The sequence below is a fragment of the Ruditapes philippinarum genome, unplaced genomic scaffold (genome assembly GCF_026571515.1).
Source record: "Ruditapes philippinarum isolate M1 unplaced genomic scaffold, ASM2657151v2 ctg294_1_1_1_1, whole genome shotgun sequence".
In the NCBI taxonomy this organism is placed as follows: Eukaryota; Metazoa; Mollusca; class Bivalvia; order Venerida; family Veneridae; genus Ruditapes; species Ruditapes philippinarum.
Window position 1 is genome coordinate 162,880 of NW_026860937.1, and position 19,902 is coordinate 182,781.

The window sequence follows — 19,902 nt, forward strand, 5'->3', positions numbered from 1 at the left end:
GTAAACCTTTACTTTAAATGACATCTCCTCATAAACCACTAAGCCAATTTCATCCAAACTTCACAAGAATGTTTCTTTGGTGGTCACCTTTAAAAATTGTTCAAAGAATTTAATTCCATGCAGAACTCTGGTTACCATGGCAACCGAAAGAAAAAACTTTAAATATCTTCTTTTAAAAAACCCAAAGAGCTAGAGCTTAGATATTTGGCATGAAACATCTTCTAGTGAGTGTCTACCAAGTTTGTTCAAATAAAAGCCCTGGGGTCAAAATTGGCCCCGCCATAGGGGGTCATTGATTTTCCCTATATGCATATAGTAAAAACTTAAAAAATCTTCTTTTAAAGAACCCAAAGAGCTAGAGATAAGATATAAGCATAAATCATCATCTTCTAATGAGTGTCTACCAAGTTTGTTCAAATAAAAGCCCTTGGGTCAAAATTGGCCCCGCCCCAGGGGGTCATTGATTTTTCCTATATGCATATAGTAAATACTTAAAAAATCTTCTTTTAAAAAACCCAAATAGCTAGAGTTTAGATATTAAGCATGAAACATCTTTTATTGAGTGTCTACAAAGTTTGTTCAAATAAAAGCCCTGGGGTCAAAATTGGCCCCGCCCCGGGGGTCATTGATTTTCCTTATATGTGTATAGCAAAAACTTAAAAATCTTCTTTAAAAAACCCAATGAGCTAGATGTTAGATGTTTAGCATGAAACATGTTCTTGTGGGTGTCTACCAAGTTTGTTCAAATAAAAGCCCTTGTGTTAAAATTGGCCCTGCTGGGGGGGGGGGGGCAGAGGTCATTGTTTTTCATTATATGTGTGTAGTAAAAACTTAACATCATGAAACATCTTCTAATGGGTGTCTTCCAAGTTTGTTGAAATAAAAGCCCTGGGGTTTAAACTGGCCCTGCTCCAGGGGCCTATATACAGGTGAGCGACCTCAGGGCCATCATGGCCCTATTGTTATTCAATTCAACAGATATATTGGTATGGTATAGAAATATCCACATCAGACTTAAGATTTTTTTTTTTGCTTGGAAGGTTAAAAATGTACCCTGGAAGTATAAGCTTTCAGGAGATTATGAAGCCACAGGTAAGCTAAACTCTTATCTGGACTGGTATCTGAAGATTACTTTACAGATATGTCGTTGATAATACTTTTTTTAAATGGGATCTTCCAGTATGCCCCCCTGATTATAGGTCAGCTGTGTTCACAAGTCTGTTATTACATTTTCACAGGTTATTTTTAGTGTGAGATATCTACAGTTTATCAAATCTAACAAGTGTTTTATGAACACTTTTTTCTCCATAACAAAGCTCCGTGAAAAAAAAGATGTTGAAAATATATAATTTTCAATTCGCCAATGCGAACAATGAAGCTTTGGAATCCATAGCCAACTTGTTTTGCTATAAATAAAATTGACAAATGAAAAAAATACTTGTTGTGCCATGGCAGCTCATTCATAACATTTTCACAATTAATATGTTAAGTGTTACTGTATGAATTGTCCAAGTTTTTTTGGTGTGCGCCATAAAACCAAACAAATAAACTCTTGTATTAAAGCAGATGCCTTCTCAATTCCCTCAATTCAACTGCTGAATTGGCTATCATCAGGTGACACATGTGATCACTGATTAGTCTTTTTATTGTAAGACTTCATTTTGACTTGTTTTAACATCCAACATTGACCAATCAAATGGTCTTGACCATTATGGTCAAATTTCCAAATCTACTGGGGAAATTTTATTATCATAAGTTTGTTACTTATTTTACAGATTTACAATAAGAGCAATGATGTTAATGTGTTTATGAACAGGTCTTTCTGTTTTATTATTTTTGCTATCTTGACAGTTAAATCTCTATGTTTTAATATGAAATGACAAGATGCAGGGCTTATCAGTAAATACAGAAGGATGCAGAATACAAAGTCATATGTGCATGAAATATATTTGTAATTTATTTACATTTGTACTGTCTTATTATAAACTGCCAAACTGGTATGTTTGCTTATCACTCCCCCAGTCTTCTCAACACTTTATATATGATGTATTGTCTGCAGCAATTATGAAGCATGGGGTTTGGTTACATTTTTTGCGTCTGTCCGTGCAGGTTTTTTTTAAGGTACCATAATTTTACAATTTAATACTCAGGTTTCCTCTCAAGCAAAACGTGTTAGGTCAGCTCTTTCTAGGCAAATATGCATTCAGGTTATCAAAGGTTACCATCTCTAAACCCTTTAAAAAAAGGGGGGGATTAACTCTTAACATTATTTGATTAAGTTTAATAAGACAAGGGCAATAACTCCTAACATTATTTAAGTTAAATTAGACAAGAACTCTAACTCTTAATGTAACTTAGAGTTGAGTTAAACAAGGACAATAATTCTTTATGTAAATTGAGTTTAAATAAACAAGGGTAATTACTCTTGGAGTTAAATTAGGCATAACTTTGAACATTATTGGACTTAAATAATACAAGGGCAATGACAAAGACAGTTACGCTTAATGAAACAAGGTCAATAATTATTAATGTTGCTTATTAGACATTTCAACTCATAAGTAAATTGTAGATAATATTCATACAATATTAATAATTCAATATGAGAATTATTTGTTTGATGCTTGAACAGTCATTTCAAAAATATGCAATATTTATTTCAAACTATAATTGACATTTAATCCTTGAAAGATAATAAGTCATGATTTCTTGGAATTTATTTTTAGGATTTGTATAATTGGCACTGAATGAACAGATATATGGGGTTTATATTTTATTTTTGACAAAGCTTGACATGTTTATAACAGATGCATCAGATCAAATATCTGTTTATCTTTTATGTTGCCTCCTTAAAGAGTTTATATGTCTTCTAAGCCATACATCTGTTAGGTTAGATGCAGGTGAATTCAGGATAAATAATCATAATATAGATTATAAAATTACATACTTGAAACATTTCAGAACAACATTATTCAGTATATGGTACAAATAGTATTATTATAAGTATATGAATGATTTTAAGGCCATCTGATATCACAGTCAAAACAAAAAAAAGGTCACGTTATACAGATTTCTAATCTCACAAGTAAAGTAATTGTCAAAGGTCAATGTCATATCAATTACATGCAGATTTCTAACTTTACAATTAGAGTAATAGACAATTAAGGTCAAGGTCATACATATTTCTTATTTCATATTAAAGAGCAAGGTTACACAGATTTTTAGCTCGACTATTCGATAAGAATAAGTAGAGCTATTGCAGTCACCCGAGCGTCGGCGTCGGCGTAACCACTTATGTTAAAGTTTTTGTAATAGTTCAAATATTTTCAAAGTCCATTGACATATGGCTTTGAAACTTTGCACACTTGTTCACCATCATGAGCCCAACCTGTAGACAGGAGGAGGTAACTCTATCAAGCATTTTGACAGAATTATGCCCCTTTTTCGACTTAGAATTTACGTTAAAGTTTTTGTAATAGTTCAAATATTTTCAAAGTCCATTGACATATGGCTTTGAAACTTTGCACACTTGTTCACCATCATGACCCCAACCTGTAGACAGGAGGAGGTAACTCTATCAAGCATTTTGACAGAATTATGCCCCTTTTTCGACTTAGAATTTACGTTAGAGTTTTTGTAATAGTTCAAATATTTTCAAAGTCCATTGACATATGGCTTTGAAACTTTGCACACTTGTTCACCATCATGAGCCCAACCTGTAGACAGGAGGAGGTAACTCTATCAAGCATTTTGACAGAATTATGCCCCTTTTTCGACTTAGAATTTACGTTAAAGTTTTTGTAATAGTTCAAATATTTTCAAAGTCCATTGACATATGGCTTTGAAACTTTGCACACTTGTTCACCATCATGACCCCAACCTGTAGACAGGAGGAGGTAACTCTATCAAGCATTTTGACAGAATTATGCCCCTTTTTCGACTTAGAATTTACGTTAAAGTTTTTGTAATAGTTCAAATATTTTCAAAGTCCATTGACATATGGCTTTGAAACTTTGCACACTTGTTCACCATCATGACCCCAACCTGTAGACAGGAGGAGGTAACTCTATCAAGCATTTTGACAGAATTATGCCCCTTTTTCGACTTAGAATTTACGTTAAAGTTTTTGTAATAGTTCAAATATTTTCAAAGTCCATTGACATATGGCTTTGAAACTTTGCACACTTGTTCACCATCATGACCCCAACCTGTAAACAGGAGGAGGTAACTGTATCAAGCATTTTTTTTACTATCAAGCACTAAGAATAGTCGAGCGTTGCTGTCCTACCGACAGCTCTTGTTTATTTTACAGTAACAGAACAAAACAAAGCTCATGGTCATACTAGTTTCTAATTTTACAATAAGAGTACATAATAAAGGTCAAGGTCATACATATTTCATATTAAAGAGCAAGGTCACAAAGATTTCTTATTTCACAGTAAAAGAATAAAACAAAGCTCATGGTCATACTAGTTTCTAATTTTAGAGTAAGAGTACACAGATTTCTGAGTACAAAACAAAAGCCAAAGTCTCACAGATTTCTTAGTTCTTTTAATCTTGTGGCATTGAAAGACATCATCTGCTATATGAATGGAACATGAAATTACTTGAAAAAATGATGTGATTCATAAACCAGGAAGATTGACTGAAGGACATTGGGAGAAAAGATTGATATTGTTAAATGTTTTTACCTCTTTGTATGTGGGAAATGATATTATATTGTGTTGTTTCGTGTTTTTCAGTTTGAATTGCTGACTAAACAGAATTTACCTATTTGGAATATTAAGGTTGTACTGAAGACAAGGAAGTCTGGTACTAGGTCATAATGTGTTTGATTTATGATTGTGACAATATTGAGTTTTCCTCTTCAGAATTTATCAGATTTTATTGTTCTGTAAGTACATCATTCTGCACCATCTGGCAGAGAAAGTTATTATAAACACAAGCACTATTGGGAAATAGTTGTCAACATCTTTTATGTTCTTGACCTAGATCCTGGGAAAGAAAAAAAGTTTCTTAATTAATTTTGATGAGGCGATCGTACCTAATTATCTAGTTCTTGTGTTGAAGCGAAAAATTTTACACTTTCTTACACCTTTTACCGATGATGATTGAACCAAATGTGTACATTATAAATCTTCCTACATATAGTAATTGACATAACAAGAAATATTCCTGACAACCATTCTTCATTTAAGAGGAACGATGACCAGCTAATCTGCTTGAAGCCCCCGTCAAAAAAAAGTGCCGATTTGCACAATCTGTTCATTAGTACCGGAAAGAACTGATGATGAATGTCAGTTTATTCATTAGTGCAGATAGAGAAAAAAAATTCCAGAGATTTTCTGGGAAAATTTGGTAGGTCAGTGTTATTGACATATAACCACTTTGGCAATATTTCTTTAAGCATTCTTATTTGTTTATCTGTACACAAATGTATTGAATTCTTGATTTTTTTGGAACAATTTGCAGTAGCAAATTTACATGAGAGTTAGTTAATTTTTATATTTTTTTTCTGAAGATTTGTTAAATCCTATAACCTCTTATAAATTCTTAAATCTAAAATCTTCAACAACAAAAAAAATCAAATCACAACCTGTTCATCTTTATTGCATATGCTACATTAAGTCAGGCTAACTATCAGTTTATCTTTTCAAAAAGAAAATTTACAGGGAAACCATGTAGTCATAGTAGAGGCCAAAGATACTTTAACTGTAGACAAGACACTTTAAACACAGACAAGATGGTAGCTTTCCTGTAAATTATCATTACAATAATTTCCAGAGCTTAGAATCCCCTATGGATAATATTGGATTATTCAAGATTAGAGTCAGTAAATTACTCTTTGATTGGGGAGGAAACATCATAAATTTTCCCAAATGAATTATGTGGTATAAAGCCATAAAATGTCTTAATACTCAAACAAGATAAACATTTCAAAACATTTTTTTTATTGTAAAATATCTTGAAATAAACTTATTAATTTCTTTTTATAGGTTCTATCCGTTAAATAATTTCTGTTCAAATTATGTGATCTTCAAAGGTAAAAGGGAGTAATGATCATAAATGAAATAACCTAGTATATTGATAAAACAAAAATCATAAAGATTCATGAATTTGAGATTGGCTTTATGTATATCGTAGGTAAAAGTATATGCAAGTCAAGTAGTTTCTTAATTTCTTACCCTGTGTAATTATTTTTTTTACTTGGTCAGCTTGTATTTTAAGAACTGATTGGAGCCGAGCCTCTTGGCCGAGCAGTTAAAGTTCCGGACTTTAAATCATTTGCTGCGTCAGTAATTGTTTTTTTGTCATGAAATCACGAAAAATGACATTATCATTATGTTCCATGTACGAGTATATATGTTAGCATATAGAATGATGAACAATTTGTCCTTATACTGAAAATTATACCTTTGTTATCCCCCGCCGATGGAATCGGGAGGGGGATATAGTTTTGGCGTTGTCCGTCCGTCCATCCGTCCGTCCGAATTTCGTTTCCGGAGTAGTTCTCTGCAACTAGTGGCTGGAATTCAACGAAACTTTATGGGAATGTTGATCAGCATGTGAAGTTGTGCACCTGGGTATTTTTGTCTGGATATCTTTAGTATTTTTAGAGTTATTGCCCTTGACTTAGTAAAATTTTGTAATTTTCAACTTGTGTCGCGTGTAACTCAAAAAGTATTTGACCTAGTGTCATGAAACTTTACAGGAATGTTGATCAGTATGTGTAGTTGTGCACCTAGGTATTTTCGTCTGGATATTTTTAGTATTTTTAGAGTTATTGCCCTTGACTTAGTAAAATTTTGCAATTTTCAACTTGTGTCGCATGTAACTCAAAAAGTATTTGACCTAGAGTCATGAAACTTTACAGGAATGTTGATCAGTATGTGTAGTTGTGCACCTGGGCATTTTCATCTGGATATTTTTAGTATTTTTAGAGTTATTGCCCTTGACTTAGTAAAATTTTGCAATTTTCAACTTGTGTCGCATGTAACTCAAAAAGTATTTGACCTAGAGTCATGATACTTTACAGGAATGTTGATCAGCATGTGTAGTTGTGCACCTGGGTATTTTCGTCTCAAATTATTTAGTATTTTTAGAGTTATTGCCCTTGACTTAGAAAATGTTTGTAATTTTCAACAGTGTCGCATGTAACTCAAAAAGGATTTGACATAGAGTCATTAAACCTTATTGGAAAGTTGCTCAGCATATTTAGTTTGTTCCTGGGGTTTCGCTTGTGGATTTATCCAGTATTTGTAGAGTTATTTCCCTTGACTTAGTAAAAACTGTTTCATTATGTTGTTATTTGATCCTTGAGTGCTTGAGTGCTTGAGTTAGAATCGACCAACTTTACAGGAATAATGATCAACATCACTAAATTACAGGAATAATGATTCACCTCACTGTGAAGCTATGAACTTGGGACTTTGCATGTGGATTTTTTTCAGTTTTGTTAGATTTATTGCCCTTGAATTACAGTAGTATAAATTTGCAATTTTCAACTTGGGGTTTGCTTGGGGATTTATTCAGTATTTGTAAAGTTCTTGCCCTTTACTTAGTAAAAGATTTTTAGTTTTCAAAAAATATTTGACCTAGAGTCATAAGATTGACAGAACAGTGGCGCGGTGGGGGCACCCGTGTCCTATGTACACATTTCTAGTTTTTATTAAAGAAGAATTAAAATGATTTGTTACAATAACATTTAAAAATATTTGAAAATTGTGAGATCCCTTCTTGATGCCTTGAAAATGGCAATGAAGTCTGGAGATTAAGATGTTTTTACATCTAGGTGAGCTATTGTGATCCCCCACCGTTCGTCGTCGTGTGTCGTCAGCAATTTCTTTAAACAACATCTCCTCAGAAACAAATGACTGCACAGCAACCAAACTTTACAGGAATGATCCTAGGGTGGTCCCCTGCCAAAGTTGATCAAATGGTTCCGGTCTGTTGCATAAGTAGGTCACAGGGCCAGAAAAGGAGTTTCAAAAATGCAAAATTAAAAAATCTTGTCTGAAAGTACAAGGCCTAAAGCTTTGATATTTGGTATATGATATAACCTATAGGTCCTCTACCCAAATTGTTCAAATTTTAGCCCTGGGGTCAAAATTGGCCCCACTCCAGGGGGTCATAGATTTTCCTTATATGTATATAGTGAAAACTTAAAAATTCTTCTTGTTTGAAGGTACAAGGCTTCAAGTTCAAAGAATATTACAGTTTATGCCATGATTAATATATAAATAAAGCCTTATGTCTTCAGTTGTTGTGTTAATAATAACCAGTACTCGGCGGGGGATATAAATTCAACGAATTTGCTTGTTTTATATATGACTGCTTTTGACAGAATTTAATGGTGGCTTAAATTTCCCAACATCACATATGCATTGTATGTTTAGGAAAAAAAAAAAGTTGTTTATGATGCATTATAAATTTCAGGCAAGAACTACAATAATTTGTCTAACCTTGCATGACATGGTGCTATATAGGACTTTGTCTCTCTTTAAAATCAGACACTTTATAAAGGGCACAAAAAGAGCAACTGTTTGAAGTTTGAAACATAAAATGTGTTATCTCAGCATTTCCTGATACTGCTTTTATTGCTGGTAGATAATACAGCTTTTTTTTTTCTAAAGTATATCCTTATATGGTTAGTGATTGATGAGAGAGATGTAACAATGTACCATATTGCAACTTTGCTAGTTTATTAAGAATTCCTAATTGGATGGCGTCTGTCAGTATTATATACCATTTCAAACTCATTTGGGGATATCTCTAAAGACAGATGTTGTTCAAGACATGTGCGTCATTCCGACATGGCTGTCAGATAGGACAAAAAGAAATTTTCTTATGTTTGAAAGACAGGTGATGTTATTGTTAGGATCGAGAAAAATAAAATTTTGAGAAAATTAATATGTCCTCAATAATAAGCTTTTGATTATTTTGTTTTATTAGACCAGTGCCAATATGACCAGTGCAGATCAAATATGCCTGCACATGTGTGCTGTTTTGATTATGGTCTGCACTGTTTGCTATCAGTCAGTACATATTTTGAAAATTTCCCTAAAAATAATGAATGGTTTTGTCCAGAATGAAAGGTGTACAAGTCCATTTAATATATTTGGTGTGGTAAGGTTTAATGTAGTTGTCATTAGTATATAACATTGGCCACATCAGAATACATGTATCCTAAGATTTCATTAATTGTATAAATTATTTCAGGTAATGAATAATTATGTTTGTGAAAGTACATGTGTATAATAGTCTAAGACAGCATTCTAATTATTTTTAAGGATTTAACAGTATTATCATTAATGATTACTAGTATTCATTTCTTTTATTTCAGATGAAACCATTTTAACCAAATTCCTGTCATTAGGAGTGGCGGCATCAGTTGGAATTATTGTTGGGGGACTGATTGTCTGTATTTTCTGCACTATTTCACTGGTGTGTTGTTGCCGGCAGTCTGTCTGCAAAAAGGCGCCAAGCAGTAGCTCAAGTGGTATAATGACCGGGACGACATCGGTTATGACAAATGGAGGACCAGGAAGTCATCATGGTAGTGTACATGGTAGTCATCATGGCAGCCATCATGGTAGCACTCATCATGCAGCAAATCACCATGGTAATGGTCACATGACACAAATTGATAGAGGTACAGAGGAAATATAGATTTTAACAAATACTTGGAAATTAATGAATTATTCCACTTTTAATAACCATTTTAGTATTTAAATAGGCAATTTATGAATAAAAAGGACAGAAAACAACTTTTGTCAATTTATTATTCACATCTTCATGAATTTATGGATTACTAGATTTTTATCAGAATTATTTTTGCTGTTTCTTGTTCTTTTTGCATCATCTGAAATTTCATTAAAGCAGGCTGGCAGTCTTGAATATTTCTTTGTTTATAAGTGCAAAATATGACTTTAAATTACATTGTGTTTAAAAACTTTTGACAACCAGTCAATGGAAGCAAAATGTGTCGGAACCAGTCACTTACAATAAATTTTTTGACAACCAGTCTTTTGATACAAATGTGTAACACCAGTCAGCATCAGGGTAGCCTTTTTTCATGCCATTCAATACAGTAGAGAATGATTTTTAACTATTGATTTAATGAGGTTATTCAGTGCATGTAACACCCCACTGTCAGTTGTCACAATATTTTATATTGATTTGTATAGAGGGAAAAGCAGAAGATAATAATTTCTTAAGACTTTTCTCTGATACAATGCATGATGAATTATTGAATTTAATAAGAGTCATTGCAGCACTTGCTAACTTCTTGAAATTATTAAGCAGTAAATATCTGTATTACAAGGTTAATATACATGTAATGTACTTTGGTTAATAGCAATTAAAATTATATATAAGTGACAGTAAAATTGAATGAGAAAATGAATACATGACACATTAATTATGGATATCATATTCTTCTACTTTCTTTCAGGTCCTCCTCAACATCAAATGAATCCATTCGGAAATCCAACACACCAAGGTTATTATCCCATGCACCCTGTATACCCGTCCCCGCACGGATCAGTGTATTCCGCTCATACTCAAAACTCAGCATTTACTCGTGACTCTGGATATAATCATAACCAGTTCGGCTACTCAAGTAGCGTATACTCTAACTCTCAGGCACCTTCGTATCACCGTTCACACACGCCGACCAGCAGTAAATCGGGGAAATCACATCATTCAAACAATAGCGTAACATACGCTCATAACACAGACAAAGTAATGCTGCCAGTGAATTTATAGTGATATAGTTACAGGCATTTTTTGCGATGAAATGTTTTTGATTAAAACGGAAAGGGGTGTTCGATTTATAAAAATGTGGTGAAAAGACGGCATAATGCTGTAGTGCCAGTCCCGGTAGTGAAATCTCAAAGGTATAACAGATGGCTTTAGAAATGTGTAGTGGAAATCAGCTCTCCTAAGGACATGAAAGGTCTGCATTATTTCTCGATGAACGAAGGATGAGAAATGGCCAGTATGAAGCAGTGATGGCAGATGGGCCGTCGGGAAAGGAGGTCAAATTAAGGAATCAAAGTATGCAATGCAGCTAAAAACAAAACCATCTGATAGCAAGTTGAATATATCAGTCATCCAGAAATACAGATGACATGATGATGTTTGACTTGCATCCCATTAAAATTGTGTACTGAAATTTGAAAAAGTTTTTAATTCTAGAGTCAATACATGTAGTTTTTACAAAACAAGATGTAATTTCATATTTTATTAGACAAAAAGCATTACATACATTATTTTTATGATACTCAGAAAGATAAAAGTGTATTTATTAAGTGAATCTAGTGCTAAAACATTTAGGTAATATGGTATTTATTGCGGGCTCTAATGGAAATAATTTTTATGAAAATATATGGTGCTTTTTCTTAGATCGGTAAATATTTTCATACATTAAGAAAAAAATTGTTTTCACAAAGGGAAAAGTAACATTCATGTTTTTGAATATGTACATATTAAATGTAACATGAATTGTTAACAAACTTTTTTTCATTCATATCCTCATAAATTGTGAATATATTCTTTGAAAATAGCACTCTCTTTGCTAAAAACTAGAAAATTTCATGACCTAAACCATAAAAGTTATACCAATATATGTTTAAGGGTAAACTGAAATGCTTTGTTTCATATTGAATTGTACAGATATGTTCTCAAAGGTTGTACAAAAGTTAATTACCATTTTGTAATTTTCATATCAATTGTATATAATTCTTTGAATTGATTTTGTAAAATACCAAACATTTACAAGATTCCCCCTTGTATTTAGCTAACATGAAAACAATCATTATCTGCATTACACAGAACATGTACTTAGATGAGAGGTATCTAGGGGATACTGTAAAAATAGTCATTTTTGTGAGCCCAAAATTTCGAAACATCAACTTTTCAGACAAAATTCGAAAGGTTAAATATCTGCAAATTTCTACTTTTAGTTCTGTTAAATTTATATGATTTTTAGGTAAAATAAATTTTTGAGAAAATGTTCAATTCGCAAAATTAGTAAAATTTAATCACATACAAATCTGTGATGTTACAGTATTTATTAATCTTGATAATATAAAAAAAGGTAATATTTATTCATTTATCTGATTGGTTTTCCTAACTTCAGTCTAGAACCCATACCTAATACAAATTTTCTCTTTAAAAGTGGATGGTGAAGGTAAGTGTCTGATTATTTTACCATACAATAGCCAGAATAAACTGTTGAAAATTCCCAATTTATTCTTGAAAATATCCCAAATATACGGTCATTTTGTCCTACACAGGCAACATGTATTATGTCCTGCTGGGTTTTTAATGATTTTATTATCAGATTCATTTTATAACATCTTTTACCAACAAAATGATATTGCAGTATTTTAATGACATTTTAAAACTTTGTTTAAGCTAAATCTTGACATTGGGGTTTGTGGTTTGTTTTATTTGAATCTTGAATTGTTTTATTGTTGTATATACAACAGAAGAGCCAGTGCTGATTGTTCAAATTTTTTTTAACAATAATGTTATTTTTAGCTACCGTTGTTTCTTGTTGAGTTTACCACAGTTGTTTTCTTAATTACATGATTGTTTTTAAAATAAGGCATATTATATAGAAGTATTAATATTGGATTTTATTCATAATTTCAAGATTGTGAAGTGTCAGGTTTAATGGGACCATTCTTTGAAAGATGGTCCCTTTTTATGTGACAATTAGGATAAAAATGTATAAAAACAAAAATCCAGGAGAAATATTGTTGGATTTTAATCTTGCCATTAAATGTTGCCATGTAGTGTTTTTATTAGTGACTCATTGTACATGTATATACTGTACTTGATTAACCTTTACCCGACTTTATCCAAAAGTGTGATTGGCCTTTGTCACCAGTATACAACCAGGCTAGCCTGCACAGTCTGACCAGGCTCCATAATGTTGGTAGCACAATTTTTGTATTTTGATATTGAAATTTCCTAAAACTTTATTTAAGTACTTTGGTTAGCTTTTTTTAAGAAGATAAAAATATTGTAACCAAGCTGTATCCTTAAATAAGTAAATGCAAAGTGTAATAGTTTCATAAGGAAAATGATGATGCCTTTCTTTTGCAAAACACATTCATAAAAATTGTATCTTTAATTAAAGAAAACATGATTATTTTCTGTTATATCACTCAGTTAATTGGCAATAAAATGCTGTTATCTGACAATGTATGATATTGTAGAAAATTGTGGCAGTAAAGTCTCCGCATTTACAAATAATTGGTGTTTTCAAATTAGAAAATGTTTATGATGATAGATTGTCTCATTAGATAGTACAGTAATTTTCATGTAAGATTTTCATAAGATTTTACTGAGTCATCATTGTGAATGATAGAGTAATATTTATAACTTGAGGGTAAAAAAATTGAGACTGAGGACAAGTCAAAAAATTTAAGAATCTGATTGGTTAATCCTGAACAAAAATTTGAAATGACCAGTGGTAGGGTTTGTTTAACAGACTGGTCTCCTACATGTAAAAATAGCTGTTATATGAAGTAATAAATGTAGTTCAGTTTGGAAATGTACAGAGATCTAATCATAAATACATTTTCTAGAATGGTCCCAAAAGTAAATTATTTGTTAAAGCTTAATAAAGTTGTATTTCTTGTCTCAAAACCTACTGAATTTCTAAAATGGACTTGTCCAACTTTCATTTTGAAATAGTCTATTATTGATTTTAGGGATATTAGGATGAAACATCCATGTTACAGTCTGAGCAGACAACACAGAAAGTGAAGGCTGGCCTGGCTCTATACTACAAGTGTCAATGGCTTTGTAGTTTTGGTTTAAGCATTGAAATGGTCTATAAAACTGGCAGTTTTAGCATTTTAAAGAATGGTCATTGTATATTGATTTCCATTTTAATTATTATTATCATTATTATTATTATCATTGTTGTTGTTTGTTTTGTTCTGTTGTTTTTTTCCAGGGTAATTTGATTTATGTTTTGTTTATATTACCAAGAACATAATTTTGTGTTAATTTATGTACTTATACTCATTGCCCATATAAGTAGATAACCTACAGGTATAAATTGTATAATTATGCTGAAATGATGACAAAAAAAGATATCAATTAATGGCATCATGTATTAACTACTTTAAAATTGTAAATTTTAACACTATTACTGGTGAAATACACTATAAAATTTTCAAAAACCGAAGAATTTAGATTCTTTGAACTTTAGTTAAATCTGTGGTTATTTTGCACTGTGGTCTTTGATTATGTCAAAAAAATTGGATTGGCTGTTTTCTTCAAATTTCAATTTGAAATTGACCAATCATGATGTAGTTTACAATCTGAGACAAGATGTCTCAGTTTTGAAAAGCAGAAATCCTGGTTTAATGCAGCTTCTCTATTGATATGTAGGAGAATTTTATACAACAGTCCCTGTAGGTAGATTAGATTGATTTATTTGCCATTTTGATCTACAAATCGTAGAAAAAAATGCATTTTAATGTAAATTTTAATTTCAACAATTTAGAATTTAAAGCTGTTTGATTCTAGGAATGATTTATATTTCACCTTTTAAAGTGTTCCAAGAATTTCTCCAGAGGGCAATCACAATAAATATTTAGATATTTCTAGACAGTATAAATCCAAGAAGCATGACTTGAATTATATCTTAAATCTACGTAATGCACACATTTTTAGCTATTTCAGGATATTTTTGATGTACGCATAGCTTTTGTATTTATGTGATTGCGGAAATGGTTTTAGTTTTAATAGATTGGGTTAAAGAAACCAACAAAGGGGGTGATTAATGTGTTTTCTTCTATTTGAAATGAAAATGCTTATATATATTTCTTATCATGGTAAGCCACAGGTGCAAAATATAGATAATAGCTCTTAAATTATGATGGGAAAAAAAACCTTTTGAAATATATCTACATGACTTTTAAGCATTGAAATTTTGATTTAAAACACATATAACATCATATATCTTTGTTTTGGTAAGGAATATTCTCTTTTCATTGTGGCAGTAATCCTTTACATGAAAATGAGTTTAACACTAATTGACACTTTTTTTTATACCTGTATAGATCTAAATCATTTTCAAACTATCACAACTATTAATGTTTTGTTAACAATGGACAAACCACTTCTTTAAATAGGAGATGTATTCTAAATGCATTATGATAATTTTAAATATCACCATTGAAAAATAAATATACCTTATACCCCTTGTATTTATAAAACACAGGTCGATGTGAATATTTTGATTTAGTTCAAACAATGTTTCATCCTCTATATGTGTTTATACATCAATTAGAATAATACAAACAAATTTTCTAGCAAAAAAAATCATTGCTTAAAAATACAATGTGAGAACAATTGTTTTGAAGGAACAATGTTCCTTTTATTGATTAAGTTTTTCAACAACAAATGTTTGCAATTCTATTTGATTAATTTCTATGTTGAATTATATCAAGTTGTTGCATGATCAACTACATTATTTAAATAATGTATAATGTTTTCTTCTATAAAGTGACATGTATAAACTCTTTTGACTGAAAGGTTGCTATGCTTTTCAGCTCTCTGTTATTTGTTTTAATTTTTGTGTTTTTTTACCAGTATTCTTTATTTCTGACAATCAATTACTCATTCTAGATTATAGATCTGTTTTTATGTTTTCCCCTTTCAATATTGTCTTTTTACTGTTACATTACATCACCTTAATGCAGTAACAGGTTAACTCCTATTAAATATATAAGGAGTTAACCCGTTTCTGCACCAAGATGGCAACTGTTTTATCTTGAATTTGTTTCAATACTGTTTTTACAATGCAAGAATGGAAAATTAATTCAGGATGTTTTCTTCTTTACTATCTGTAGAAATAATTGATACTGTGTCTAAAATATGAAACCATATATTCTATATTATCCAGCATGAAATGAGAACAAAACATATATAGTAGGTTTATAAATGTAAAAATATTCATGTTACAGCTCTTATTTGAAAATCTAAAAAATATTTTTGGTGCAGTCTTGACGTTTTGAGCAATGAATTTTGCTGCCAAAATAATTTCATTTGCAGCTTTAAAAAGTGTTATTTACATTTATGAAATCATATATTAATTGTCACAAGAGTCATGCTTTTATGTCCTAAAACTGTCACACAGAAATCACAAAATATTTGTTACATTTCATTTAATTTTTTTTAATCAGGTTAAAAAACATATTTATTTTTTTAAATCCAAGGAGCTTCACTTAGAAACATAAAATTTGAATTTCTTTACTTACATTAACTGGGGCACTTTAGGAAGAAAGATATGCAAAAGATATGAAGATGAGTTCTTGGAATTAAACTGAAAATTGTAAAAAAAATCTGATTCTTTACCAAGGGTTTATTCCCTTTTTATTTTTTGGTCATTTTTTCACATGTAAAATAGTTATTAGCTGAGCAAATGATCTGAAATTTTGCACACAAATAATTGGTCTAGACCTTAACCAAGTGGTATATAAATGTAGATATTAAAAAAATATTCTATATGTGAAACCTCAGTGGAGTCTCTTTATTAAGTTGTATTATAATGATAAATATCTGTGTAATATTTTAAAGTTGAATACAAAATAATGTTTCATAATAAATGTAGCTTCTTGATGCAGACTTTTCATAAGTATTATCATAGTTATATTATATTGATAGCTTTTAAACCAAGTTGATGGTTGAAGTACTTGCATATTTATAGTTTATATAGACAAAATGTTCCACTTTACAATGCAAAATATTTCAGTCAAAATGTTTCAAACTTTTGTTGATGATTTTCATAGTACCAAAAATGCATTGAACAAAGACATGACTACCTCAGTCCATATATTAACCACTTCATATAGGAATTTCTATTTGATTTTATCATATTTATTTTTGATAAATGAAGCCCTGAATGTGTTTTATTTAAATTGTTATATTCTATTATAATAGTTGATCTTTATAGCTGAAAAATCAAAATAATATTGTGCAATATTTTCTACAAATATGCACAGCCCAAGTCTTCAATGTTATCTAATTTAAATAATTTTGTCTGTGGAGAATTTAAATAAATGAGTGCACTCAAAACATGTATATCTATATCTTGCGTTAATTAAGGGTTACATACTCTAATGAACATGTTTGCAAGTGTTGGTATTTTCTTGGGAAAAAAATCCTCTCATGTGACAAAAATGTACAGAAAATGTACAAACATTTTCTGAAGAGAAGAGCATGGCTTCAGGATAATTATGATTTTACGGGAAATTAGTCAATGTTAAATAGTATTTGTAATTCTTGTTAAAACATGTTGCATTTTTGAACAAAGATACATGTTTGTTGAATTTATAATCTTCAAAAAGTATTTTTAAAAAAACGTTGTTTTTTTTACATTCTCTTGTAACACAATTGATTTTGTCATATTTAAACAACAATTCACTACAGAAATCAAAACCTTTCATATAATGTTGATTTATTATTCTGTTAAATTGTAGCCCCTTTGCTTTTTAGATGGTGTTTCACTATGGATGGCATACTGATACCCCAAAACAATTGTAATTATTCTTCATGTTTTTATATTTATCAGTGCTGCATATTTGCTATATGTTTATATTAAAGCATTAAGTCACTTTTCAGAGTTTTTTTTCCTGACTCTTAATAACCATTTTGTGTTATCTAGAATCTGAACAGCATTTTAATAATAGGACAAAGATCTAGCTTTTTTTTACTCCTAAATTTGGAGTATGTAATCACCAGTGTGTCCTTTCTTCTGCCACACAAATATAGCTCCTTAATGTAGTGATTGATACCAGAAATATTTGGTGTGCTATAACCTTTCATTGACCTTCACCCTTATGTTGGGTTTTAGTATATTTGGGTCAAGGTCAAGGCTAAACATAGATTTATATATTTTATTTTTGCATAATCAAGCCATGATCTTAGCTCTGTCAAAGTGAAATCTTGAAGTGTTACAGATATTCTTGTTTGGTATTGTTGATTATTTTACATGTACATGTTTATCTAATGCTCTAATTTTGATTATTCTCAATTCATGTGGTTGTAAATTGTCACATGTTTTAGTCATGTTGATTTGTATAACATCATGTTGATTTGTATAACATCATGTTATAGGCATGTTGATTTGTATAACATTATGTTATAGTCATGTTGATTTGTATAACATCATGTTATGATACATATTGTCACCTGTATTGTACCATTTGTTTATTTTTGTCTTCGGAATTGATCTTTGAAGGGTAATAAACTTTAAAACTAGACTTTCTGTTTTTGTTGTTTTCTTTTGTTGGTTGAAATTTAGTAAGGATCATTATTTAATAAAGATTATATAAAACTAGTTGCTGATAGTCACAGCTTTATTTTTCCACTTGAGCAGTGACATGTCTACAAGAGATATGCTTGTCGTCAGGTAAAATTTTCCCATTTTCCTAGAATCCCCCATGGCTTTGTGGTTAAAATAGCTGACATCTAATCACTTTCCTTTTTCTGTGGGTTCAAATACCCCCCTTCCCTCAGGCACTTTAGATTCCTTCATTTGAAGAGCAAGCATTGTCAAAGATACATTCATTCAATGTAGAATGAGTAATACAATGAATAGTGTTCAGTGAGCAATGTCAAAAATACAATATGTAGTGTTTAGTGAGCAATGTCAAAGATAAAATGAATAGTGTTCAGTTAGCAATGTCAAAGACACTATGAGTATTTCCTAGTGAGTAATGTCAAAGACATGAGTAGCGTTCAGAAAACAATTTCAAATATACAATGAGTAGTGTTCAGTGAACAATATCAAAGACACAATGATTTTTCAGTGAGCAATTTGAAATGATGAGTGTTCAGTTAGTAGTGTCCAAGCTGTAATGAACGATGTTCAGTGGGTGATGTCTTACATGGAAAGAGAAATGTTCAGTAAAAAAATTTCCAGATGCAAGATGAATAATTTCCAGTGAGTTAGGCCCATCGATTCAATGAGTAGTGTCAGTACAGTGAGCAATGTCCTAGGTACAATTAAAGTATATTGTTCAGTGGACTTCATAGATTATGTAAGTATTGTCCAGTGAGCAATGTCTTAGATAATAAGTAATTTGCAGTGACCAATGTCCAAGATTCAGTAAGAAATTCACAGTGTATTTAAACAGTTCATGCAGTATGGAGAAAGTTCTTTTTAGTTTGCTTTGAGTAAACCTAATTAATTTGGCGACAACAGTTTGACCCATTTAACAGACTGTTTTTTTTTATAAGATGTCAAATCTTTAAAAAAAAACCGTTTGAAAATGACATTGCCAATCCAAAATTATCTTGATGACTCTTTGACACAATTAGTTGGACTAGCTTTGAGTAGTTTCTCAGTGAGCAATTTTTCATTTTATGACTTCCATTTTTTGTTATTTCATAATTTAATTTCCATTGAGGCCACTTAAACTGAACAGTAAGTGATCTCTCGTTAAGAGATTTTTTGGAACAAATTGTTAGGTAGTAGGAATATTATGATTTATTACATGCTTTTCGGTGGTTTATAGAAATATATCAGTGATATAAAACTGGTAATTTCACTGTTTGAAACAGTGAAATTACCACTTTGATAATTTCACTGTTTTGAATTTAAGCCCCTCACGTTGTTTCAGTGAAATACCAGCGTGCACAGTACTGGGTACCAACTTAATGCCGTGACGTCGTAAATGACGTCACGTTGTATTATTATTTGGCGCGCTTTTCATTCAGTATTAGGTTTAATGTCTTTTTAAAACGTTTCTTTGCATGTAATAAAAAGAAAATTTGTTTAGTTTAGTGTAAGATCGAAATATATTTCACCTTGTGAACACCAAAAGTTCATATTTCACTCGTGGCTGCGCCACTCGTGAAATATACCTTTTG

The 19,902-nt window shown here is 31.1% G+C and overlaps 1 protein-coding gene across 1 annotated transcript in view; it reads left to right on the plus strand.

The window, feature by feature from the left end:
• LOC132713982 (uncharacterized) overlaps positions 1-12,515 on the plus strand; it is an 88,396-nt gene extending 75,881 nt beyond the window's left edge. The window contains exons 6-7 of the mRNA XM_060696721.1: positions 9,341-9,649; positions 10,451-12,515. Of these exons, the coding sequence (XP_060552704.1) occupies positions 9,341-9,649; positions 10,451-10,764 (623 nt within the window). The 3' untranslated portion in view covers positions 10,765-12,515. The remainder of the gene's footprint in view (positions 1-9,340; positions 9,650-10,450) is intronic.
• The last annotated feature ends 7,387 nt before the right edge of the window (positions 12,516-19,902 follow it).